Source organism: Oryzias melastigma, linkage group LG7 (assembly GCF_002922805.2).
Source record: "Oryzias melastigma strain HK-1 linkage group LG7, ASM292280v2, whole genome shotgun sequence".
Taxonomy (NCBI): Eukaryota; Metazoa; Chordata; class Actinopteri; order Beloniformes; family Adrianichthyidae; genus Oryzias; species Oryzias melastigma.
Genome location: NC_050518.1, coordinates 26,839,805 through 26,864,910, shown reverse-complemented (window position 1 = coordinate 26,864,910; position 25,106 = coordinate 26,839,805). Strand labels below are relative to the sequence as shown.

The 25,106-nt window shown below is 38.8% G+C and overlaps 1 protein-coding gene across 4 annotated transcripts in view; it reads right to left on the bottom strand.

Annotated features, from left to right (window-relative positions):
* Positions 1–458: 458 nt before the first annotated feature.
* LOC112159535 (potassium voltage-gated channel subfamily KQT member 2) overlaps positions 459–25,106 on the bottom strand; it is a 51,405-nt gene continuing 26,757 nt past the window's right edge. Inside the window, exons 9-18 of one of the 4 annotated variants that reach the window (XM_024293671.2) lie at positions 24,306–24,365; positions 21,279–21,308; positions 20,634–20,687; positions 19,725–19,903; positions 16,404–16,451; positions 15,060–15,077; positions 14,309–14,414; positions 8,498–8,629; positions 4,795–4,888; positions 459–2,630 (exon numbers count right to left, since the gene is read on the bottom strand). In XM_024293671.2, the coding sequence (XP_024149439.1) occupies positions 1,764–2,630; positions 4,795–4,888; positions 8,498–8,629; positions 14,309–14,414; positions 15,060–15,077; positions 16,404–16,451; positions 19,725–19,903; positions 20,634–20,687; positions 21,279–21,308; positions 24,306–24,365 (1,588 nt within the window). In that variant the 3' untranslated portion in view covers positions 459–1,763. The remainder of the gene's footprint in view (positions 2,631–4,794; positions 4,889–8,497; positions 8,630–14,308; positions 14,415–15,059; positions 15,078–16,403; positions 16,452–19,724; positions 19,904–20,633; positions 20,688–21,278; positions 21,309–24,305; positions 24,366–25,106) is intronic. The other 3 variants (XM_036212939.1, XM_036212941.1, XM_036212942.1) reach the window with 3 other exon arrangements.

Here is a 25,106-nt window from a genome sequence, read left to right as displayed (position 1 = left end):
GGTTTGATAATAATATCAGATTAGTCAATCATTCAATCAACAAGAATTGATCCAGCTCTATCAGATCCCCGTTTCTGTGAAGGACTTCTCAGTTGTTCTTGATGCAGTTCCCCTCAACCTCACCTGTCTGTTTCAAAGGAACTTCTCTTCCATCTGCCCCCCAACTACAGCTTCATGTCACGGACACCGCTGTTAAGATGCATTCACACCGAATGAGAATCATGCTTCAGATGCAGCCAGTTTCAATGTTAAGTCAAAGGAACAGACGCGACGCCAGGCGACCTGAAGTCCCACAACATTCTATAAATGAATGATCACAAACATCAATCAAATGTAGTTTTCTAAACAGTAAAGTGATACTTCGTGGTTCGCACTGGATTTTGGTCTGAAAGAAACCAAAATGTTTTTTTAGCGTTAAAGGTTGCAGACCTAAAGACTCCTTCAAAAATACAAACACATAAAAAGGACAGAAAAGTGTCAGTAATGTATAAAGTTTATTTGTCAAAGAAGATGAGGGTGCAGTTACATGGTGTTGAACGAGGATCTGCTGTCATGGAAAAATCTTTCAGGCCTTCCAGCTGGTTCTATAAAACATGCTGCAAAGTTTGTCTCTTTTTTTTAGTTTTAGGTTTTTTAAGCAAATGTAGTTTATGGTTAAACAGTCTTTACTGAAGCAGCTTTGCCTCAACATTGTGTCCTTTTATACAAGTTAATCAACTCCATCTAAAATGTTTTTGTCCCACAATTTCTACAAAATGTATGTTTGCTTTTATGAAATGTTAAAAATGCTAAGATAAAGATGAAGCTTCTTGGCTGACTTGCAATTCCTCGTTTGATGCACTGCTGTCACAGTATTGAGGAATCTGATCTTTGCAAACCATGTGTCCGCATGAGAAACAGCAAACATCCGATTTCCTCTGAGCGTGTCATGAGATGACATACAAATCCTACTAGCTAGCATCAGATCCAGCCCCTAATGTTGTCCATGTGCAGACAGCACAAAAACGGCATACATGTTTGCCCCAAAAAGAAGGGTAATTGCCCTACAAGCTGATATATCATTGGAATTCAAGCAAAATCCTATAGAAACATCAAAAACAGTGTAGCCTGAAACCAGTCGTGCATTTTATGTTTCACCTTTTCTCTGGGTAAACTGTTATAAAGCAGATGTATTTATATTTTTTTGCTAATATTTGGTTTCTAGCCTGCTCATCACTGCTCTAACAGTCAACCTTTAAACATGCCATGCAAGACGTTCACCAGTTCATGGACTGGTCAGTGTCCTTTCCAGGGACAGTTTCCTGTAGTCGTGAACCGATGTGGACAGAAAGCATTCACCTTTACATCTTTATCCGTGTAGCAAAAATCCAATCGTGACGTCTTAAACTGTTGTAAGACTCAGACTTCCAGACAATCTTGTGATAAAATCTCTACAAACTCCTTGAATAATGAAGTTGTCGTCATAAAAAAGTGCTTTATAATGTTTTAACAGATAATAATTATCCAAATTATCTTAAATTTCTATTTGAATGATAAAGGCCTAAACATCTTAAAATATTCAAATGAACCCATCTAAGCTGTAGAAGAATCAGCAAATGATGTGTAGAATAAAGGAGGAAGCGCTCTTTCGTATGAGGTTAGAGTTGTATCCTCTTCAGCTGAAGCTCTCGTGAAACCAAAACCCTCCTCATGACCGGAGTGTCTGCTGGTGGGGCCGCCTCTGTCAATCAGTCGCTCCGTCTTCCCAGCAGGAGTCCTCAGGCTTATTTCAGTCCTGGCCATCCCTTCTCTCCACATGACACCTCCCCGGTGAAGGACAGAGGGGAGGGAGCATACAGGTCAGAGTCTGTGTCCGATTCCCCCTCGGCGATGAAGGGTCTGACCCTGGCACACAGTGAATGCCCGGTTCCGGCCTCCGTCCCGGCGGCTCCGCCCCCTCCTGAGCCGGTGAAGAAAGGAGGTCCAAAGAAGTCCTCCTTGGCCTGAGAGATGCTGAACCCGCTGAAGGAGCGCTCCAGCTCCTCGTGGTCGACAGATGGGATGGAGAGAGACGTGTCACTCTCCACGGCGGCGGCGGCGGCGGCGTCCTGTTGACACCTCTGCTTCCTGTGGCGCCTCCGGCTCTGGGAGGCGGTCTCCCTGCTGCTGCCGCCGTGACCAGAGGACGACCGGTCGTGCAACGGTGCAGGCGGAGGGGGGAGGCGGAACAGGTTGGGAGAACGATCCCCGCTGAAACCAAGTGGTGAGGGGGTGTTGGCCATGCTGCTGCCCCAGGCAGGCTGGCTCAGGGGGTGCTGCAGCTGGTGCTTCCAGGAGGTAGAGGGGCGGCTGTTGCTGCCAGATGGAGTGCTCACGGACCTTGGCACTGGCTGACCGAGGAGAGGATCGTTCCTTTCCAAAGGCCCATCAGAGCACGGGACATCCGGTGCGGAGTACGTCTTTACCTTCACCAGCTCCTTCACCTCCTCTTTGCCATTTTTCTCCTCCTTGATATCCAGTAGGCTTTGGTAAGGCGGGGCCGGATACGGCTCTTTGGAGTTGAAGAAGGCCTCTGTTTCAGAATGAGGAATGCCCATACGCTGCGTGTAAACATTCACCAGGAAATCCAGTTTTCTGTCCATACAGACCACCTGTAAGAGGAGAGACCGGCTCTGAAGAAGTATGGATTCATTGAAAGATGTAGCTTGGTAGAACCAACGAGTTACATCACTAGAGGTGACATGCTAGCTTGTTGGGAATGCAAAGTTGGACGCCATATTGGAATGGTATTGATGCCTGTTTACTGCTGTGTTACAATTGCACAAACAGATCTGGAAAACCTAGAATGTGTAAATTATTGTAGTCAGCTGATAAAGGAGAACTTCTAGAAAACATTTGAACAAGATCTGAGTGAGTTTACTCTCAATAATGAACCTTTAGGCTGATCTTGAAGTCTATTCAAAGTCAATGACATCTTTAGACTTCACACTATTTCCATGTTTTCTAGCAGGACCATCGATCTTTATGTTTATGGAGGATGATGGTGGTATTTGTATGTGTGTTAGACCTCAGATCAGACCAGACGACCTGCTGGTAATCAGATTACTAAGTGGAGAAAAATAAACTAACCAGATTTCCTCAGTAGTGAAGAGGAAAGAGTCCATCAGCGATGAATCTCCGTCCGATGGACGGACCGGGAAATGTGTCGTATGAAAGACCGCCTGCCCGCTGTCACATTGGTACCCGAGTCCTTTTGATAGAGGCTGGGTGGATCCACTTCTAGAACGGGGGTGAATTCTCGGCTGTCTACGGCTGTGTGCTTTAAAGCAGACGCCACCCGGACCTCGCCGCTCCGGTACCGTAGATAGAGTGCTTACTCTCTCCTGCTTGCAGGACCATGGGGACCGGTGCGGCTGTCGACGGCTGCACTGTTCTCAGTCGTATCAGACCGTGTCACGCTGATCCGGGCGCGGACTGGCCCATATATAACGAGCGCTAGTGGTCTATGGCAGGGGTCCCCAAACTTTTTCTAGTGAGGGCCACATGACTGTTTTCTTCTCTGATGTCGGGGCAATTTGTAGGCTCACAGAAAAAGTGTAACAATTACAGCCTAAACGTAAACATTTACGGTTTTCCAGAAAGACACACGTAGCCAAATCTTAAATAAATCATTTCTACTAAATATAATACTATATTATACTATAATACTAAAACATTTTGAAAACTAGATATATAGTATATAGCATTACCTGTGATAATGATAGTGTAAATGCTGTAAGCTGAATTTGGCCGCTGAAGATGCTAGTGCTGAAAGTTGAAGATGCTGAAATTGATAACTAAAAATGCTGAAGCTGAAATGCCAAATTAGCTTAAAAAAATGAAAACAATTCTAAATTAGCAAAAACAGCTAGCATGTTGCGGAAATATTGGCTAAATGCCAAATTAGCTACAAAAAAGCTGGTAAAATGTCTAATTTAGCCAAAACAGATAGCATAAGACAAAAATATTAGATAATCTCCAATTAGCCAATAGAAACTGGCCTAAGAACAGCTATCCTGTTCCTAAACTATTAGCTAAACCCAAAAATAGCCTAGAAATTCTTAGTAACTTCCAAAACAGTCGAAAAAGCTAGCATAAATAGAGCTGAATATTTTAATAGCTGAATGAGCGGAAGAGCTAAAGACCTCAAAAAATGTACGGAAGAAAAGTAATAATAATGAAGAAATAAAGAAAAAGTGAATCACTATTAAACCAATTAACGGCTGATCCTCTCCCATCATAGTTCAGACTGCAGAAGGGTTGAATAAAAAGTCATGTTTATGTGGGTCTCAATCTGCGTTTCTTATAGTGTAGCTTGATCCGGGTCGCGGGCCATAGTTTGGGGTCTCCTGGTTTACGGCGATGTCGGCTACCCACCGTTCCATTAATAAACACAGAGCGAAGAGTCTAACAGTTTGTATAAATCTTAGTCTGTGCATAGATTTGAATAAAATCACAACCATGTATCAGGTATGCATTGTGTTTCCTATATAATAAAGTATTTATTTTAAAAAAATGTAATTCATTTGTTGCACTTTGTTCAAAAAAATTATTACCATGACCTGGGAATAATTTTTTGATTATCAGAGTTTTTTCCTTTTTAAAATCAGACCAAAATGAATAATTTTCTGGTCATTTTACTGTGTCTGCTAAACCATGTCTCATTGTTTTTCTACCATTCCAATATGGCGTCGCTCTGTACATATCTTGGACAATAGTAAAAAGCCTGCGTGCCATCTCCAGTGACGTTAACCTCTATGGGTAGAACACCTTTACCTGTTTCTCCACTTTGACCAGACGTCCCATCATGCTCTGGTCGTCTGGAGCCTCTCCGTCCACTTTGGGCCCTTTACCAACTATCTGGTCAACTCTACAACATCAGAAGATCCAGAATGAGAATAAGAAATCATGTTCTGAAAGAGAGCTTCAAGACTTCTAGTTTATCACTATATAATGTCCAAAAATTGAACTAATTTCATATGGGAAGAAAAAAATCATGGATGTGATTGGAGTCAGGCTGGAAATGAATGCCAATGAAAGAACAAAGTGTCGTCCAACACATCAAAAGACATGAAATCTCATGAGAAGCACTGTTTCTGATGAAGGATGTGGATGCATGCATCATGTGGTCTAAGCAGACTTCTTGGTTTTTCTTCCATCGGAGCCCAAAATGCATTGGTTAGCATGCTTCTGTTAGCGTCATGCTTCACTGACATTGCATCCTAGCAGGGGAGCTCACCCTGAGTCTGCGCTATTAAAACAAGCATCCAGCACTTCCAAGCCCTGCTGAGTGAGGCCATATGATGAGGCTCATTAATGTTTGGAAAATCGGCTTTTTTAAGAATCTGGATGTAATTTGTCATAGAATCTGGTGATCTTCGTCTCTTTTGCTTCTTTCTGTTTGGCATCAGGATCTTAATGAGAAAGATCAAGTGGCCTGAACTCAAAAGGGTCCGTCAGTCAAAATGACAAGGTTGCATGTTGCTTTCCAGTCTCTCTTCTATGACATAAGGAGCATAATGCAGATACAAATGGTCATTCTGAAGGTGCAGTCTATTAACCTAACCTAGGACCTTCAGTGGACTTCTTATGGCGAGGTGTAGTTGGGGGAGGAGGCCCCACAATCATATCTATCCTGGCAAGGCACACAGAGACGGTATGAGTGCAATGCAAAATGAAGCAGTGTGGGAATCACAGAAGCTATGGGACAACAAGAGTCAATATATTCCAGACACTCAGGACAGTCTGACTTGCTTCATGGATGAAAAGTGTTGATGCTTTTCACTGTTGGAATATATTTCTTCTACATGTTAGACCTTCAGGGCACCGACATGGGAGGAGCTTATTCACGAGAGGGAAAGCGGATACAGAAGAACACATCAATGTTACATCCAATGGATCGTGAAGGAGTGACATTAGTTACACTGTCTGTGGGTCCAAACTGCCCTGATACAACACATGTGGCTGGACGAATGAGACGGGCAAACCGATGACACAACATGTGTGTATCCACAATGTTAGTGAATGACCAGAAATACATGTTAAAAAGGTCTATGTGTGCTGTGTTTTCTAGATTCTTCACATGTGACGAAACCATTTAGACACTTTGTTTGAAAACCGTCTATCCTGATTACAAGTTTGAGAGCTTCTTTTGTCCTTAAACAGATGCTCATGTAGAACAATGTTTAAACTGAGTCTGAACCAGCACAGGGTTCTCAAAACCTCCAGATCAAGCAATTATTTTATTGCTTTGATTTTTTTTAATCAAAACTCAAGTTTCAAAATGTTTTCCTATAAGTCATTTATTTAACTATGATTTCAAGACCCACTCCAATAAAAATCATGTTTTTGGTGTTTTTAACATGTTCTTTTCACATTTTTGATGATGGGGGGCATATGTTCTGAAAATTAGGGTAACAATTGCAGGTTTCCTTTATTGTGTGAATGCTGTAAAACACTGACACTGTTGTGATCATCCTGCTCTTTTCTGTGAACTTTTTCAACATGTACAAACTCAATCACACTTTCAGCCATTTCAGCAATCTAAACGTTCAGCTCGTTCAGAACATTACTGATTGTATTTTTAGAATTTATGAATGTTATAGTTTTTGAAATATTGAGCAAATATGCCATAGAAAATGAAAGAGAAATTATTCAGAGTCGTCAAAAACATTGAAAATTTCCACTAGAGGCACCGTTCAAACTTTAATCTCTTCAGCAATTCATGGTATATTCAGCTTTTTAAAATACCGGATCCGACCCTCCAGGTAATTCTATCCGGCCCTCTAGATCATTTCTTTTTATTGTTATTAATGGCTCGATGATTGATATCTTGCGCTTATTTTTAACTTATATACGGTAATTTTGACTAAATATATCTTTATGGAGAGTAAAATATTGAAAGTTATTTAAGGTTTAAGTTGATTTATTCTGTAATAAAATTCCTGACTTTTTATTATTCATAATTATGTAAAAAAGCTACAGTTTTAAAGCTGATAGCTTTTTGGACTATTTTTGAAATTTACGAAGATTTTTTAGGCTATTTTGGAGTTTAGCTAATATTTCAGCTACATGCTAGCTGTTTTAGCTAATTTAGGCTTTTCTTAAAAAAAGTTTTTAGGCTGTTTTGGAGTTAGGGTAATATAGGCTTCTTTAGTTTTTTAGGCTATTTTTAAGTTTAGCTATTTTTATAGCTACATGCCACCTAATGCTTGCAGCATTCACACTAGCATTATCACAGGTAATGATATATATCTAGTTCATAAAAAAGTTACATTTTTAAAGTTTTAAAAATGTACTTTTAGTTTGTTCAATAAATGTTTATCCTGTTCGGCCCGTGACCTAAGGTGTGTTTTGGATTTTATCCCCTTGTCCGATTGACCCCTGATCTAGAGTGAATGATGTCACAGCTAGAGTGAAGCCGCTAATTTTGTTTTTTTTAAGATGAAAATTTTCCCGACAAACTGCTATTACTCAAATACTGTTGGTCACAGAGTCACGATTTTTTTCAGCAAAATGTAGGAAAATTCCTCTGGATTCATAAAATGTGACTGTTGCCCCTTTTTTCTAACAAATTTCCTACCAATTTTTAAAACTTTAGGCAAACTTCAGCGACCTATCATTGTTTTTTAAGGAAACTTCAAATCTTTTAGCAAATTTAGCATTTTGCAAATAGCTTTAGCATCTTCAGCAAAAACCATTCACACTGACAATTAATGGCAGGTAGTGCAACTTTTCTAGGTCCGATTGTTGTAAATCAGGAGCAGATGATAAAATGCCGTTGTAAAACAATTGTATTTGTGATGTAGAAACTACACTAGGCGGAGCCATAAGCTCTCTGCTCCACCCCATTCTGACGCATCCACTTGGAGACAAATAGATCCATGACCGTCTTTGTTTTCTTCGTCTGAGATGGAATCTGGATCTAAACTGGACGGCTGCATAGCTCTGAGATTGCTGCCACTTTTGTTGCACCGCTAATGTTAGCTTGGGGGTGTGAGGGGCTGTAAGCTAGTGGGAGAGAGTGTAAAGAGTTATGGGGAAATGAAGGGGAGGAGGCATTTCTCCACATCAACTGTCCCGCCCACAACTCAGATGCAAATTTCTTATGAACTTCTGCTGCTCTGCAGAAATTATGTCTTAGAAAATGACACAGATTTATTTATTTTGGATAAAAACTGCATATTTAATAATAATAAAAAACACTGGAAACGCTTTGATAACAGATCAGAAGATGATCGGAGTGGGACTTTTATTGGTAAATGAGTAAGTCTTGTGTGAACTTGAACACAAAGGGAAAATATTTTCTACTTTTTATATTTTTGACTTGTTGCTAGTTTTTGGACCCTAACTATGTTCAGTTTATGTAAATATGTTTGATCCAGCTTTCATTGGTTTAGTTGAATGTTTTTCAGTTGTAAAACTCTTCATTACAGCAACTGTAAAAAATGACTGCATCAACCAGCGGATTTGAACTTGCCTGGACTGCAGGTTCTTGATGCGACACAGCATATCAAGATGTCCTGCAGAGTACTGCTCGATCACGTCCATGACATCATACGGTCGTAAGCTCTCTTTGAACCGCCTCTTTGAGACCATGAACTTCATGACACTGTTGGAGAAAACACAGTCATCTCAAACCATCTGTCACATGTTCAGTCACATCAGAAACCCTGGCAAAATAACAAAAACTTTCCAAACCCTTTTCTCTTTTAACATGTCAGCTATCTTCCTTTGGCTCATTACAAGAGTCCACACTTTGAAGTTGGTGAAAAGGTCTGAGACGCTTGACCGTGCAGAAGTAAAGTTGGTAACCGTCAAATTTCAAAATCAATTTCAAATTTGATAGGTAACCCGTGTGAAGCAGACAGCAGAGGAGTGTTGTGTGTGTGTGTTCACTGGTTCCTGTTAAAAGCCTTTGGTCCACCTGAGACCGTTTAGGGAACGTTTTGTTACTGTAATCTAAAGAGCATGAATAATTGTTTCCAGGTCAGATCGAGACAAAATACTTTTTTATTTTTGCCACAGATGATCAAAACTGTTTTTTATTATCTGTGTTGAGTGGCTGTGTAGGGACAAAGACTTCTCAAACAACACCCTGAGGTTTCTAAGACTCGACTGGACAGAAGAACTCAGATAATCGAGATGTTGATGGAATACGTTTATTTTCTGGAGTCAAAATCGATGTCTCCATTTTCGGAGTGTTTAAGAGTAAATAATTATTACACTTCCATGTTTTAATGCTCATCAAACAATCCAACAGATTTTGTAGTTTGTTATAATCATTTTCCGTGAAAGAGCAGTAGAGGACCCTGTGTTGACAACAGCAGAGTTGGATCTGCATACAAATTATAGGAAATGTGGCTGAATTGATTAATAAATCTCCCAATCATATATAAGATGAATAATATAGGGTCAAGTACAGATCCTTGGAGAATGCCACAAGATATTCTTTTCTATTGCAGAGGTTAGAGAACCAACAGCTACATTGAAAGTTCTTCCACTGAGGTAAGAAATAAACCAAGAAGCACTAGGACAGTGTACTGGCCCCGGTCAGCAGCCAGGAGCACATCATTTGAGACTCTTAAGGTGCATTCACACTAAACATGATTCGCGCGGTAGAAGCGCCCAGTTTCAATGTTAAGTCAACGGAACAGACGCGACATGAGGTGATCTGAAGTCCCGCGATGCGATTTGAGCGACGGGCTCGTCACAAAGGTCTGGCAGCAGCTCGAGTTGAGCGACAAGCCATGAATGGGGCAGCACATCGGATCTACCAATCAGGAACTCAGCTTTGGGCACGTGATGTTTTCAGTGACTTTCACTCCTGCGGCGGGGCTCACTCGCTCTATACGCCGGCAGACAGAGAGCGACGGTGGGGTCCGGAGGCTGCCGGCTCAGGACTCATCCAGACATTAAATATAAAGGAAAAAGGTCTCCTAATTTTATTTTTTCCCCTCGGGTTAATTCGAGACAGAGAGCCTTCAAGCTCAGACACAGAGACACAGAAACACCGTGGAGGCGGCTGTCATACTGACACAGCCCCCTGTACCGGGAAAATCTTTAAATAATAATCATATAAACCCAAACATGGAGACATGATTACTGATGTTTTTGTAGAACTCTTCACAATAAATTAACCTGATTCCTCAACATCATCTATGTCTTCATACATTATTAGTGAGAAATCTACAGACATCGTAGATCAGGGGGGTCAAACCGAACAAAATAAACATTCATTGAAAACTCTAAAAGAACATTTTTAAAACTTTGAAACCGTAACTTTTTAACGTAGTTATGAACTAGATATATAGCATTACCTGCAAAAATTCTAGTTGTGAATGCTGTAACCTGAATTAGCTGCTGAAGATGCTAAAATTGATAGCTAAAAATGCTGAAGCTAATGGCTAAATATTAGCTAAACTTCAAATTAGTCTAAAAAAAATAAAACTTAGGTTAGCCAAAACAGCAAGCATGTAGCTGAAAAAAACGGCAAAACTTTAAAATAGCCTAAAAAACTGAAAAAACCCTAAATTAGCCAAAACAGCTAGCAAGTAGCTGAGAATATAGATAGAATTCAAAATAGCATAAAAAAAACTGAAAAAAGCTTAAATTAGCCATAACAGCTAGCATGTAAATATTAGCCTAAGTCCAAAAGAGTCTAAAAAAAAACTAAAAACAAAAACAACCTAAATTAGCCAAAACAGCTAGCATGTAGCTGAAATATTAGCTAAACTTTGAATATTATTCCAGAATAAATCAACTAAAATATGAAATAACTTTCAATAATTTGCTCTCCATAACAATATATTTTGTCAAAATTATACAAGTTAGAAATGAGTGCAAGATAACATCGGGCCATTAATAATAATAAAGTAAAATGTTCTGGAGGGCCGGATAGAATTACCTGGAGGGCCGGTGTTGGTACCACATGGGCTCGGCCTGCAAGATCGGCTTGGGGGCTTGCGACTTGTGATGACGTCACACTTTGGTAACTCCACTTAGACAAACGACTTAACTATTTTGCACAGTTTTTCTGTACTGAAACTGATGTTTACAATCAAGTTTATTTTTTTAAAAAAGAAAAGAAAATATATAAAAAATATTTATTATTTTGCATTGACAGCTCCTTCACTAATGTCTGCTCTCCTCAGTGTTTATGCCACTGAGCAGAAAGTGAACGCTGCATATTCTAGCAGGACTTCCTCCGGTCCAAAAAGAAGTTCAACACTGGCAGGATGTATTTTGAAAAAATTTCGTGCAAATACTCACTAGCATGCTACTCGCTAGCATCCATTTTTGCACAAACTTCACGCTTCCCAGCCTGATTTCTCTCTATTGGATGATGGATTATTTTGTTGTCAAGGTTTTTGTGGTCGATTGCAAATATTGCACCCCCTTTTGTGATTCATTGCGTACTTGTTTGGACCTCCTTGGTTCTTTACTCAGGGAGACTCTGTACATCATAATGGCACATGTGTCATATCCCATGTCACGTGATGGTGGTCTAATGGTCCGGACCAATCGCAATCTTACATTTCATCAAGTCACAAGCTCCCAAGTTGATCTTGCAGTCCGAGGACATGTGGTACCTACATCGGATCCGGCCCCCGGGCCTTGACTTTGACACGCGCTGTAGATCATCCTAAATGCATTAGCTGGTTGCTCCTCCCACATGCGGCCATGGCATCAAGCTCAGGAAGACATTTTTTGACAGGCGACGAGCAGCAAATTTGTCGCGCTGCAAAAGAGGGCAGCGCACGCGAATTTGTCACACAAATCGCGTTCTGTGTGAATGCACCTTTAGGACTACAGAAGGAGCAGCACCTTGAAAGCATCAGAACAAAGCAATGTTTTAAATCTGAGTTTAAATGTTAATCGTGTATCTTATAGAAAAAGATTTCTACTGTTTGCATGAATTCTTTTCCCACCATAAAAGCATGTTTTCCAGAGAATCCTAAACCGTCAGACTGAGTACTTTTCCCTAACAACAGACCTTGAGAGCTAAAGCAAAGTTATTATGACTGGACGGCTGCAGCTGTCTTTCAGTGGAGTTTGTTTCGTCTGGACTTGGAGCAACTTTGTGGCGTTTGGAGAAGAGGCGAGGAAAGCTGAGAGCCAAAGGACCACGGAGACTGAATCTCTCCTCTCCAGTTTTATCCAGAGCTAGATTGGTTTATGGTAGGAGTTCTTTTACACCGGAGCTCCAGTATGAGCTGCTTTTCTCCTTCTAAATCTACTGGAATTATCATGTTAACGGTTGAAAAGTTACAGTATGTTAAAGATTTTGTGTTTAAGCGTCACCGGTGACACCTCATGTTCACATCATGTTCTCACGCCTCCGTCAGCTTCACATCTGGTTGGAATCCTACTGTCACTCCATGAGTATTCCATACATTAATAACTTCACATCATTTTACAATAGACCACATCTCTTCAAAGCAGACGGTTTACACCCCAACAATAATGGTTCCCGTATTCTCAGCCTTAACATAGATCTCTCCCTCCATTCTTTCAAAGCCATTCCCAGCTGGCGGTTGAACCAGGACACCCACACCTCTGACCCATCGTTCTCTATCACTCAGCATCATACACCAGTTCACATTACCAACAGATATTTGAATAAACTCCATTCACAACCACGTGCCTCGCATGTCAGATGTCTCCATCCAGTTCAAGCTACAGTCACTAAACCCATGTCATGCTCACGTCAGGTTTTACCCACAACAATGAAAATGGCTCCTTTTAATATCAGATCACTTTTAAATAAGTAGTTTTCACATAAATAGTTTTGACATTCTAAACCATAAAAGTGTTTTCTGAGCTTATTGCTTATGCCCCAGATTGCCTCTGGTGGAAGGTCGGTGCCAGTGTTTGGCATCAGAGCCACCATCAGTGTGTGAATGTGAAAGTGTCTGAGACGGTGAAGTGCTTTGGGCCTTCAGGGAAGGTAGAAAAGTGGTATACAAGTATATGCCCATAGATAGATTTCTAATAGATTGTTTCCTCACGTTTCTATAAGTTTCTTATATGAAGAAGAATTCATTGTTTTTGGGTGTTGTGGGAGGGCAAAGGGGTATGTGTTTTTTTTAATAAATAAAGTTTTTTATAATAAGTGATTTTTTATAAATAAAGGTTTTATAATTCCTTTTTTTTATATAAATAAAGTTTTTATATAGGCTGCATGGTGGTGCAGTGGTTAGCACTCTTGCCTCATAGCAAGATCCTGGCTGTTCAGGATCTGAACCAGAACCACCAGCTGGGACCTTTCTGTGTGGAGTTTGCATGTTCTCCCCGTGCATGCGTGGGTTTTCACCGGGGACTCCGGCTTCCTCCCACCGTCCAAAAACATGCTTCATAGGTTCATTGGTGACTCTAAATTGTCCCTAGGTGTGAATGTGAGAGTGGATGTGTGTGTGATTGAGGCCCTGAGACAGACTGGAGACCTGTCCAGGGTGTACCCCGCCTTCGCCCTTCAGTAGCCGGGTTAGGCTCCGGCACCCCCGAGACCCCGAAAGGGAAGAAGGGGACAAGAAGATGGATGGATGGATGTTTTTATAATAAGTGCTTTTTTTTAATAAAAATAAGGTTTTATAAGTGCTTTTAAATAAAATATTTTTTAAATGTTTTTATAAATAAAGTTTTTATAAAAAGTGCTTTTATATAAAAAGTTTTTATGTGTACTTTTACATAAAATATTTTTTTCATGTTTTTATAAATACAGTTTTTAAAATAAGTGTTTTTAAATCAATAAAGTTTTTATAATAAACGTTTTTCTATAAAGTTTTTTAAATAAGTGTTTTATAAATAAAGTTTTTATAATAAGTCCTTTTTTATAATATTTTTTATGGTAAGTGCTTGTGTATGAAAATAAAGTTTTTATAAGTGCTTTTTTTAAATAACGCTTTTATTAGAAGCATTTTTATAAATAAAGTTTTTATGATAAGTCCTTTTTTATAATATTTTTATGGTAAGTGCTTGTGTATGAAAATGAAGTTTTTATAAGTGCTTTTTATAAATAACGCTTTTATTAGAAGCATTTTTATAAATAAAGTTTTTATGATTTTTTTTATGAAAAAAGTTTCTTATAATAAGTGATTCTTTAATAAATAAAGTCTTTAGAATAAGTGTTGTATTTATTTTAATAAATACAACACTTATTAATGATGACACTAATCATTTGCATTTTATTTGAAAGAAAAGCTATTCCCAATAGTAAACTGCAATAAAAAATGCAGATACTTTCATAAATCGTTGGAAAAAGCAATATTAAGAACAAGTGAAGCCGTACCAGATTGCTCTGATGGTCACCTTCAGTCCTGGTGGTAACTCCTGAGCCAGAAACTCACAGTTACAGCTCTTGTCATCTCCGATTTCTTCTCCGGGGAGGCTTGCCTCTGAAGAACAGAAATGTGGTTTTTGAGTTCTGCCGCCTCTTTCAACATAAAATCCACAGAAAAGAAGCAAAGAGAGGCCGCGTTTATCTTTAAGGGAGTAAAGTTCAGTTATCCAGTTGGGTTGAAGCCAGTCGCTTTGTTAGTGCAATGAGCGAGCTTTGTGAACCAATAGGAGGAGACTCAGGAAGTGCAGAATTGAAGGATCGAGCTGAGCTGCTAAAGCTTTACTGAAAGACACAGACTCTCTTCCACCACCAGCTCCTGATTGGCACTGTAATTAGCAGTGCTGGCCAGGTATGACCGGCAGGTGATATTTCTGAAGCTCTTTGCAAACAGATGCCAAGCGGGACTCAAATTAAAATCTGGTAGGGAAAGTAAGGTCTCTTCATGCAGAACAAAGCAGGGACCCGAGCATGAACGGCTCAGGAGAGCTTTGGGTTTGTTGGCATTTAACATGAACCCATAGTGAGGTGTTTCACTGTAATACCTTAATGTTATATTCTCAAAGTGTCAATAAACACTAAATCAATAATAGTAAACACTGAGATGAATTCACATAGCAGAGGGGTTCATGTCAAGTGAACACGTCTCAACAGATTCCAGCATGCAGTTACTTGACTGTTCAGTTTTCTCCCTTCGTCTTACTTATTAAACCTTCAATTGCTGCAGAAAGAGAGGAGAGAAATGGAAGATTTGTTATGGATCTCAGTTGAGTGACAATGTCAGAAAAAACACTTTGAAACAAAACACTAACACTCCGAGCAAACAGTGTGGAATCTGTGGTCTTGGAGGATGTTTTAGATATTTTATCTTCTAGAAATAAAAATGACAGAGCAGGAACAAGTTCCTCATGAGCATTGACTCCAACTGAACTATGCTTTGCAGTTTGGACAACTAATGCTCATTTATGAGAACAATATTGGTAAAATGAATAAATGAACCAACCAAAATACAGAAACGTAACTTATTGCTAGTATCAGAATGAGTGCTGCATTTTTGGGGTATTGGCTTTACTAACTTGCTGAAACGACTCAAAATCCATGGAAATAGAAGTGTCAAAGACCAATCTTATCTGCACTCTGACGTACACCTCTATGTCATGTTAGATAGGAATGTCTGCAGCATATGCAGACTCTGATGGAGGTGCTGAGGTGATCTCCTCACAGCAGAGCTGAGGGGGAAGGAGGAGGAGCTCCTCTCTCCATCAGCTGAATCAGAAACGGCTGAAAAAACCCTGATAAGTTGAAGAAGATAATCGGGGAGAATAATTATCATCCTAAGTGTTTATTATTTGATTTAGGAGGAAGCGCACACTAAATTAAGGTACAGAGACACTCCTCATCTGGGTCAAAAAGTGCGTGGTTGCTGCGGCTGCTGTACAGTCTTTTGTTCTGAATAATAGTTTTATAAAACTCTTTATGTTGAGCAACATTCCATCTTTCTTTAATAAATGTATTACAAATCGTGATCAGAGTGTTTGTGATGAGTATGGTTGGACCGGTAACAGTCATCCTTCAGCTGTGGGGGTATTTGTGGATTCCTCCTGTCCCTAACCCCACAAATAAGGAGGAATATTATAATTAATCTAAATTTAAAACTCTTGTTCTTGTAAAATATAAAGAAAAAGTGTCTCAGTAAAAACGTGTATAGTTTTTATGACTGCATTCTTAAGATTTCAGCTTTGATTGTACACATATTACGTATTGGATGAAGGTATTTAAAAAACACAAACCATTTTTAAAGTTTTTATTTGAAAAACTGCAAATGTTTGGAGTATCGGAATACGGAGTGAGATTAAAAACATCCTCCAAGAGGACTGACTCCATATTATTTGCTTTAGTCTAATTATCCTGAAGTCTGTTATGCTTGAGCTCAAAAGTCTACAGTGATGAGCTGAATAATTAGCTTTATTATAACATTGCTCAATAAAGACACTAGAGATGGTTTTTCTAGTCAAAACTGAAGCCGTGACATGATGACTCGTCTAACCTGGAGAACTCTTCAGTCCAAAGTCTTCATCCTGCATTTCAATCAGGACTTTAACATGTCATGAGAAGAAACACAGCTAATGAGAATTGATTGAATTTGTTCAACTGAAAAGCAAAGAAATGATGACTTAGACACTTTGTGTTGAGAATGATCGTGATGATTGATGGACATGAGCGTTCCTGCAGAACGGTCAGGACGGATCACACAGTGGTTCTGCATCTCCAGCCCAGTGCTGCAAAGTTAGTTTATCAAATTACACTAGATCAGCTTCACATACCTCAAACACAAAGGGGATCCCAGTATTGGCTGGCATGCAAACATTTATTTTCTTTTTCTAAATATGGAAGATGCATAAATCACAACGTTTGGTGTCAGATTTAAATGATTCCTGAATTTATTTAATCCTTTGATTTACTGTAACTTTTCAACTGTTAACATATTAATTCTAGTAGATTCTGAAGGAGGAAAGCAGCTCAACTACCTTAAGATTTTATGTTTAAGCATCACCGGCGACGCCTCAGGTGTTATTATTCATCTACATCTGGATCACAGAGATGCTGCATTTAGATAAATGATGACCTAATGATGATTTTTAGAGCTGGGTATCCATTATAATTTACAGAAACGATTCGATTCACAAGACCCTGAATCAATTCGATTCCGATTTTGTTTTTTTTTTATTTCTTAAATTACATTTTTAGTTTACACATGTAGACACATTTGTTTAGAAATACATTAATAATCTACTATATGTTTTGAATATATTGATATTAATCTGATCCAGTTCTCATACTGTAAATGTATCAGTGAAATAATGAGATTGTTAATATCATCCAGTGTTACATGGATTCTCTAAAGGAGAAGTTCTAACTAAAATGTTCAGATCATTAACATTGGAAACATTGTTCTGCTTCTCCTGGAGGATGTTTCAGCTTGACCACTAGGTGGAGATCATGCTTTAGCAGTACACTTTATTAAAGAAGAAGAAAGTATGAGGAAAAAACGATGTTTTAGATCTCAAATGGTTAAATATGTCCTTAAAAGAGTTTCAAATATTCCTGTCAAAGTCAAGGCCCGGGGGCCGGTTCCGGCCCTCCGGGTAATTCCATCCAGTCCTCGAGATTATTTTTCTTTTATTATTATTAACGGCCCGATGTTATTTATATTGTGCTCATTTCTAACTTGTATCAATTTGACAAAAATTATTTTTATAGAGAGTAAAATATTGAAAGTTATTTAAGGTTTAAGTTGATTTATTCTTAAATAATATTTGTGCCTTTTTATTTTTCGTAATTATGTTAAAAAGTTACAGTTTTAAAGCTTAAAAGCATTCTGCAGCTTTTTTGACTATTTTAGCAATTACTATGTTTTTTTTCAGGCTATTTTGGAGTTTAGCTAATATTTCAGCTACATGCTAGCTCCTTTGGCAACCTAAGTTTTTTTTTTTTTTTAGCCAATATTTTAGCCGGTTATCAACTTCAGTGATTTTAGCTATCAGCTTCAATAATTTCAGTTATCAATTTCAGCATTTTCAGCTATCAGCACTAGAATCGTCAGCGGCCAAATTCATCTTACAGCATTCACACTATCATTATCACAGGTAATGCTATATATCTAGTTTACAATTATGTTAAAACTTAGGGTTTAAAACATCTGTTTTAGAGAGTTCAATAAATGTTTAGGTGTGTTTTGGATAGGGGGACGCACGTTGTGAGATTGTCTGTTGCGTTGCACCAGTGTGTCTGGCAGCTACTTAAATTATTGAATTTTTGTTCTGTTGTTTACAACAATTTTGCACTAAGAAGTGCTGTGCATGTTTACTATTTCTATATTTTTGATTATTTTCTCTGCACTATACATTTTTACATAATTACTGTATTAAACATACTGTGTGCACAAAACCTTCATGTTATATTTATATACATTTCCTTTTACACTGATTATGTTGACGTATTTTAATCTGATTATACTTGTGGACCTTAACAAATAGGCATTCTATTCTATTCTATTCTATTCTATTCTTATTTTATCTCCTGAAAGTCTTGTTTTTTTTCCTTTCTGGTGTAATAACTGATGCTGCTGCTGCGTGTCCTCATGCAGCTGCACAAACAACAGGGGAGTGACAGCACATCAATCAAAGCTGGAAATGTTCCTATCTTTGACTTTGAGGTTTAACTAAAGCTAAAAAGCCAAAATAAATAAAGTTTAAAAAGAAAACAAATTTCAAATATTGGATTTGTTTACATGAAATATGAACAAATACATCATAGTTGAAGTCAAAGTTTGTGTTTTTTGTTTTCTTTGTTTTTTTGTTTTTCTGAAACACTAAAAAAAAACAAAAAACACTGAATTTAAAGTAAGAGCTCAGTTGCCTTGTGGTGGAGTGTCTGACCTGAGACTGGAAGATCATGAGTTCAGCGTAGTGCTGCCTCAAACGATTATTTTAATAGTGGACTAATCACTGATTGTTTTTTTCCGATTAGTCGACTTATTGGGTCATGCGCAATAAAGTAAAGTAAGCATATTTCCCATCATTAGCTTAGCTGAAGATACTGAAGCTGATAGCCAGCTAAAATATTAGCTAAATGTCAAATTAGCCTAAAAAAACTACAAAAAACCCTAAATTATCCAAAACCCTAAGTTAGCTAGCATGTAGTTCAAATATTAGCTAAACTTCAAAATAGCCTAAAAAAACCTTCATAAATGCCAAAATAGCCCAAAAAGCTAACAGAATTCCATTATATCTTTCAACTTTACTACACTCTGACTCCAAATAAAACAACTTAACGACTAACTGACTATTACATTTTTTGTCAACCATTTTAATTGTCGATTAGTCAAAGATTAGTCGACTAATCGTGTCAGTCCTAGCTCAAATCCAGACCGAGTTAAGCCAAATGGGATCCAGTTTCTCCCTGCGTGACACGCAGCATTAAGGGGTCAGATTAGGAGGTTAAACCACCAAACGTTTCCCAGCTGTGTCTGCAGCTCACCACTCCCCCAGGGGAGGAGTCAAATGCAGTGAACAAATTTGAACATTAACCTTAAAAGCTTGATCATTTAGGATTGACAGATTTATAGAAAAGTACTTTCTATACTTCTTTTTGTGTCTACATTGTTTGTTCTAATGGAATGAGTTCATAAAGTGAGACGCGGTTCTGTTGTACTCCACGTCATGAGCTGTCACAGTCCAGTGAGCTGTCGGCCTCAGAGGTGAATGTTTGGCTGGTTTTACAGAGATTTGTTCTTGGCTGAACAGAAACAAACAAGGATTTTCTCAGAAGCTGCTTCATCACAGCGTGTTCCTGCTGGTTCCCTCACCCTCCGAGTTCTGTCGACCCGCTCCGCTCCGGACTCTGAAGGCATGCTTCTGCCCTCGGTTCTTCTCGGGGAAGCCCCAGGGCTTGCTGGGGCTCGCCTCAGCTCCATCTTCTGTACCTTTTCCAACGGGGGCTTTGGAAGGACTAGGAAACACCTTTTCCTTCAGACTTGGCTTTCGACTAAGAAGAAACAAAGCAAGAAACTGAACCATCAAATTTGTTTTTGTTATGCAAATAACTATAAATCTATTTATAGTCAAATGTGTGTACCCTAACTTTTGCATACATTTGGGGATTCTGTAGAATTCTACATTATGTGATGATTGATCTTACCTCAGAGGAAAGGAAAAAGAGCAACTTCCTAGAGCAGAAGGAGCCATGTCCACAAACGAGCATAGTGGAGGTCAGGCAAGCGGCAGAAGACAACAAGCACACATGCATGGAAGCAAAGTGGCCCTGTGTCTCAAAAGGAAGAGCTGTGGTCTCATTCTATGCAAACATGAAAACAAAGCGTGCAAAAAAAGGTTCATTCTCACACTCTATACTCCGCCGGATAATCAGGAATTGCTCGGCTCTCAGCAATATGCACATTGCCTGCTGAACACAGTTTTTAAGGGCTGATTTGGCAAAAAGGCAGCAAGCAAATCAAGAGCATAAAGACATTATTAAACAGAAACCATAAATCAACTGTGACAGAATCTTAAATGAAAGGTTAAATCTGCATCATTTATGAGGCCGAGTAGCCTTTTCTCTCAACAAAACGACTTTTTATTTAAACTGACCCATAGAAATGGTTTTTTATCCTGTGAATTCTTAAATTGCATTTGAAAAAATAAAAATTAAAAATAAAAACTCTCACACAAACGCCAAACTTGCAGTGCAGTTATTAGTTTCTGTGCAGCAGATATACCTAATGTTTCTCGGGCAGCACCCACAAAGTCTGTCTTTGTGTGCATGTTCATAACTGGCGTGGTGGGCAGGAAAGGAGACACAAAAAGATAAAATAGCAGTGGATACAGTCACAGAACAGGAGCATGTGCCAAACTCTACGCAAGTAACACTTTAGTGTAACCACACTATTACCTATCATCCTTTTCTTGTCAGCTATATCAGAAATATGTTTGTTTCAAAAGCTGTTTTCTGAATAATCATAAGCTTTAGATGATTTATAGAGTCTGCGGTGAAAACCTGCACGGTTACCTAAAGTGTTACCACACTTTTATCATTTACACATATTTTCCTTGTAAAGAACAAAAGAAATAGTGAGGTCAAATTCCAAATGAGTTTTCTTGGGTGATGCTGAAAGCCAGAGGGTCAAAGAACAGCGGATTGGTGAGGCCTCATCCAACCGGAGCTGATCTTTGAGCAGACGCGGGTGACCATTCTGAAATCGCACAGCCACGTTCATGTCCACACACACACACACATGGAAGGTGCACGCTCACACACACACACACACACTCTCCAAGAGGAGTGGCTAAGCAGCAGCTAAGAGCAGAATTGAAGAGAAGCCAAAGGAAGATGAGAAGGGCTTAAAAGCAATCAGCTCACAGACCTGGGCGAGGTTTCTGTTTGAGACTCCTTCCTGTGGAGGGAAACGAAGCAATGGAAGTGAGCTCCTTAGAAAACTGATTTCATGTTGAATGATGGTCAGTTTACAACATGAAGCAGGAGAGGTGGAAAAGAAAGCTACATTTACAAAAAACAAAAAGAAAACTTGAAAAAAAGCTAAAAGTTCATGTCTATATTATGTTTTATTCTTAGTTTAACCGCCTGACTACCAGTGATGCTAATTTGTCTTCTGTAGAGGACAATTATAAACCTGAATATTCTCAAACCACTGAGTTAACTCACTTTGCTATCCACAGAGGACGTGTGGCTTCAGTGACACCGAACTGTGAAGGAGTCGGGCTCTGGGAATTGTAGTTTTTACTGAATTAAAAAAAAAATGACTGGATATTTTTTCTTGTGAGGTTAAGAGATATTAGCTCATTCAAGTTTCCTTTTCAAACATTTTTCAAACATTAAATTTTCATTTTCGAAAACAAAGCTGAAGTTAGATTCCAATTCACAAGTTCTGATTCGCATGGGCACTAAAGCAGGGGTGTCAAACTGATCTGAGAGTCAAACTCTGTCCATAACCCGCATTTTGCTGCAGCTGATGGAGAAGCTGCTACTGCAGGAGTGTCAAACTCAATCACAGAAGAGGCCAAAATCCAAAACACACCTTAGGTCACAGGGCAAAACAGGAGAAACATTTATTGAACTCTCTAAAACTACAGTTTTAAAACTTTAAAACTGTAACTTTTTAACATAATTATGAACTAGATACATAGCATTACCTGTGATAATCATAGTGTGAATGCTGTAAGCTGAATTTGGCTGCTGAAGATGCTAGTGCTGATAGCGGATGATGCTGAAATTAATAACTAAAAACACTGAAGCTGATAACTGAAAACGCTGAAGTTAATGGCTAAAAATGCTGAAGCTGATAGCCAGCTAAAATATTAGTTAAATGAAAAATTTTCCTAAAAAAGCTAAAAAACAAAAACCTTGTTACCCAAAACAGCTAGCATGTAGCCAAAATATTAGCTTAACTCCAAAATAGCTTAAAAATTTGGGAAAAAGACTAAATTAGCTAAAGCAGCTTGCATTTAGCTGAAAAATTAGCTGAATTCCAAAACATCCTACAAAAAGAACACCAAAATGCTGAAGCCTATATATAGCTACTATTATTATTACCTAAAATGACAAATTAGCCTAAAAAAAAATCAAAAACAGCTTAAAAATGTAGCTTAAAAAAATAACTGAACTACAAAATATCCAAAAAAAACCCAGAAAAAAACTAAATTAGCCAAAACAGCTAGTGTTTAAATATTAGCCTAACCCTAAAACAGCCTTAAACCTTAAATACTTAAAAAGAAAAGCCTAATTAGCCAAAACAGCTAGTGTTTAAATATTAGCCTAACCCTAAAACAGACTAAAATACCTAAAAAGAAAAGCCTATTTAGCCAAAACAGCTAGCATGTAGCTGAAATATTAGCTAAACTCCAAAAAGCCTAAAAAAATCTTATCAAATGTCAAAATATCCCAAAAAGCTAGCAGAATGCCAATTTTTAAAACTTTAAAACCATAACTTTTTAACATAATTATGAATAATGAAGAGACAGGAATATTATTCCAGAATAAATCAACTTAAACCTTAAATAACTTTCAATATTTTACTCTCCATTAAAATATATTTTGTCAAAATTATGCAAGTTAGAAATGAGTGTAAGATAACATCGGGTCAATAATAACAATAAAATAAAATGATCTGGAGGGCCGTATTCGGCCCCCGGGCCTTGACTTTCACACGTGCACTAAAGGAACATCCATCCATCTTCTTGACCGCTTCATCCCTTTCGGGGTCGCGGGGGTGCCGGAGCCTATCCCGGCTACTGATGGGCGAAGGCGGGGTACACCCTGGACAGGTCTCCAGTCTGTCGCAGGGCCTCAATCACACACACATTCACCTTTACATTCACACCTAGGGACAATTTAGAGTCACCAATGAACCTATGAAGCATGTTTTTGGACGGTGGGAGGAAGCCGGAGTCCCCGGTGAAAACCCACGCATGCACGGGGAGAACATGCAAACTCCACACAGAAAGGTCCCAGCTGGGAGTCGAACCGGGGCCTTCTTGCTGTGAGGCGAGAGCGCTAACCACTGCGCCACCGTGCAGCCCACTAAAGGAACAATTCCACTTTATTTTTCAGACTTAGACCACCTAAGACCAGGTCCTGTTTAAAAACTGTTGGACCTAGACTGCTCAAACCTGGATTACATTATGCTTTGTTGGTGAAACTTTTATTTGAATAGTGAAAATGTGAAATAGGGGGATTTCCTTTAGTGTCCTCGCGAATCAGAAGCTAACTTTCGCATCATTTTTGGAAAGCAAAGCAAACATTTAGCTAGAAGTTGTATCATTCAAGAACGGTGGGCAGAAATGACCTCCTGCTCCGCTCGCTGTGACTCAGAGTGCTCCAATAGGAGGAGTGCTTTAATGCTCATCTTCCCATGAGTCTCTTTAGACATGATCTCACTTCACCCCCCCCCCCCACCTCCAAATGCGTTTGTTAATGCAGACAAAAGCATGACCTTTCACGGTCCATAAATGCATCAGAATAAATCCTCAGTGCGTGTGAGCGCGTGCACGTGTGTGTATTACCTTACCAGAACCACTTGTGGTACAATCATTGACCTCATCTAGAAAGCCTTGTTAGAACGTTTGGCCTCTCTTAAGGCTGAATGCAATTTCGAGAGGTTTTTTTTATTTTTGTATTCATTATTGTCTGTGTGTGCGTGTGTGTGTACATGTGATGTGTGTGCACACAGGTGAATCACATGATCTGCTGAATGCTTTGTAAACCTTTAGACAGGTAATTTATCAGCCCAAACAAACATCATTTCTTCTGTTGCTACAACTTCATAGTGCTGATGTCAGCAAAAACATGTTTTTCCCGATACAGATTCAGAAAAAATTAAAGCAGCAGGTGCTTACTCATACATGTTTAATCCGTCTTGGTTGAATACTTGTACCTGAATGACTTGCCCTTCAGATTCCTTAGCAGATCCATCTGATTCAGGGGGGGGATAATTCTGGGAAGAGACAAAGAGCATCCCCATCATTCAGTCAAGAGAAGGCAGCAAGTTAAGATTAAAAATCACTGATTGTTCGCTGAGACAAACACGAGAAGAGTTGATCCACTGAAATGACTTTAGGAACATTTACATATGAATATATTTTAGAGTCTCAGATCAAATATTCTGTTATTAGTATCACTAAACAGACAAGAATCCACATCAGTGTGGGGGTTTTCACAGCAGACCGTAGCATCTAACCAGATGAAAGAGATCAGAGTTCAACCAAAGGAGTGCCAAACTCAATCGCACAAGACGCCGAAATCCAAAACACACTTTAGGTCGCAGGTCAAACAGGTTAAACATTTATTGGACACTCTAAAATGACATTTTTAAAACTTTAAAACCATAACTTTTTAACATAATTATGAACTAGATAAATAGCATTATCTGCAATAATTCTAGTGTGAATGCTGCAAGCTGAATTTGGCCGCTGAAGATGCTAATGCTGCTAGGTGAAGATGCTGAACTTTATAGCTAAAAACACTGAAGCTGATAGCTGAAAACGCTGAAGATAAAAGCTGAACACACTAAAGCTGATACCCAGCTAAAATGTTAGGTTATTTTAGTCAAAACAGCTAGCATGTAGCAAAAAAAGAAAGATAAACTTAAAAACAGCATAAAAAACAGAAAAAGCCTAAATTAGCCAAAGCAGCTAGCATGTAGCTGAAATATTAGCCAAACTGGAAAATATACAAA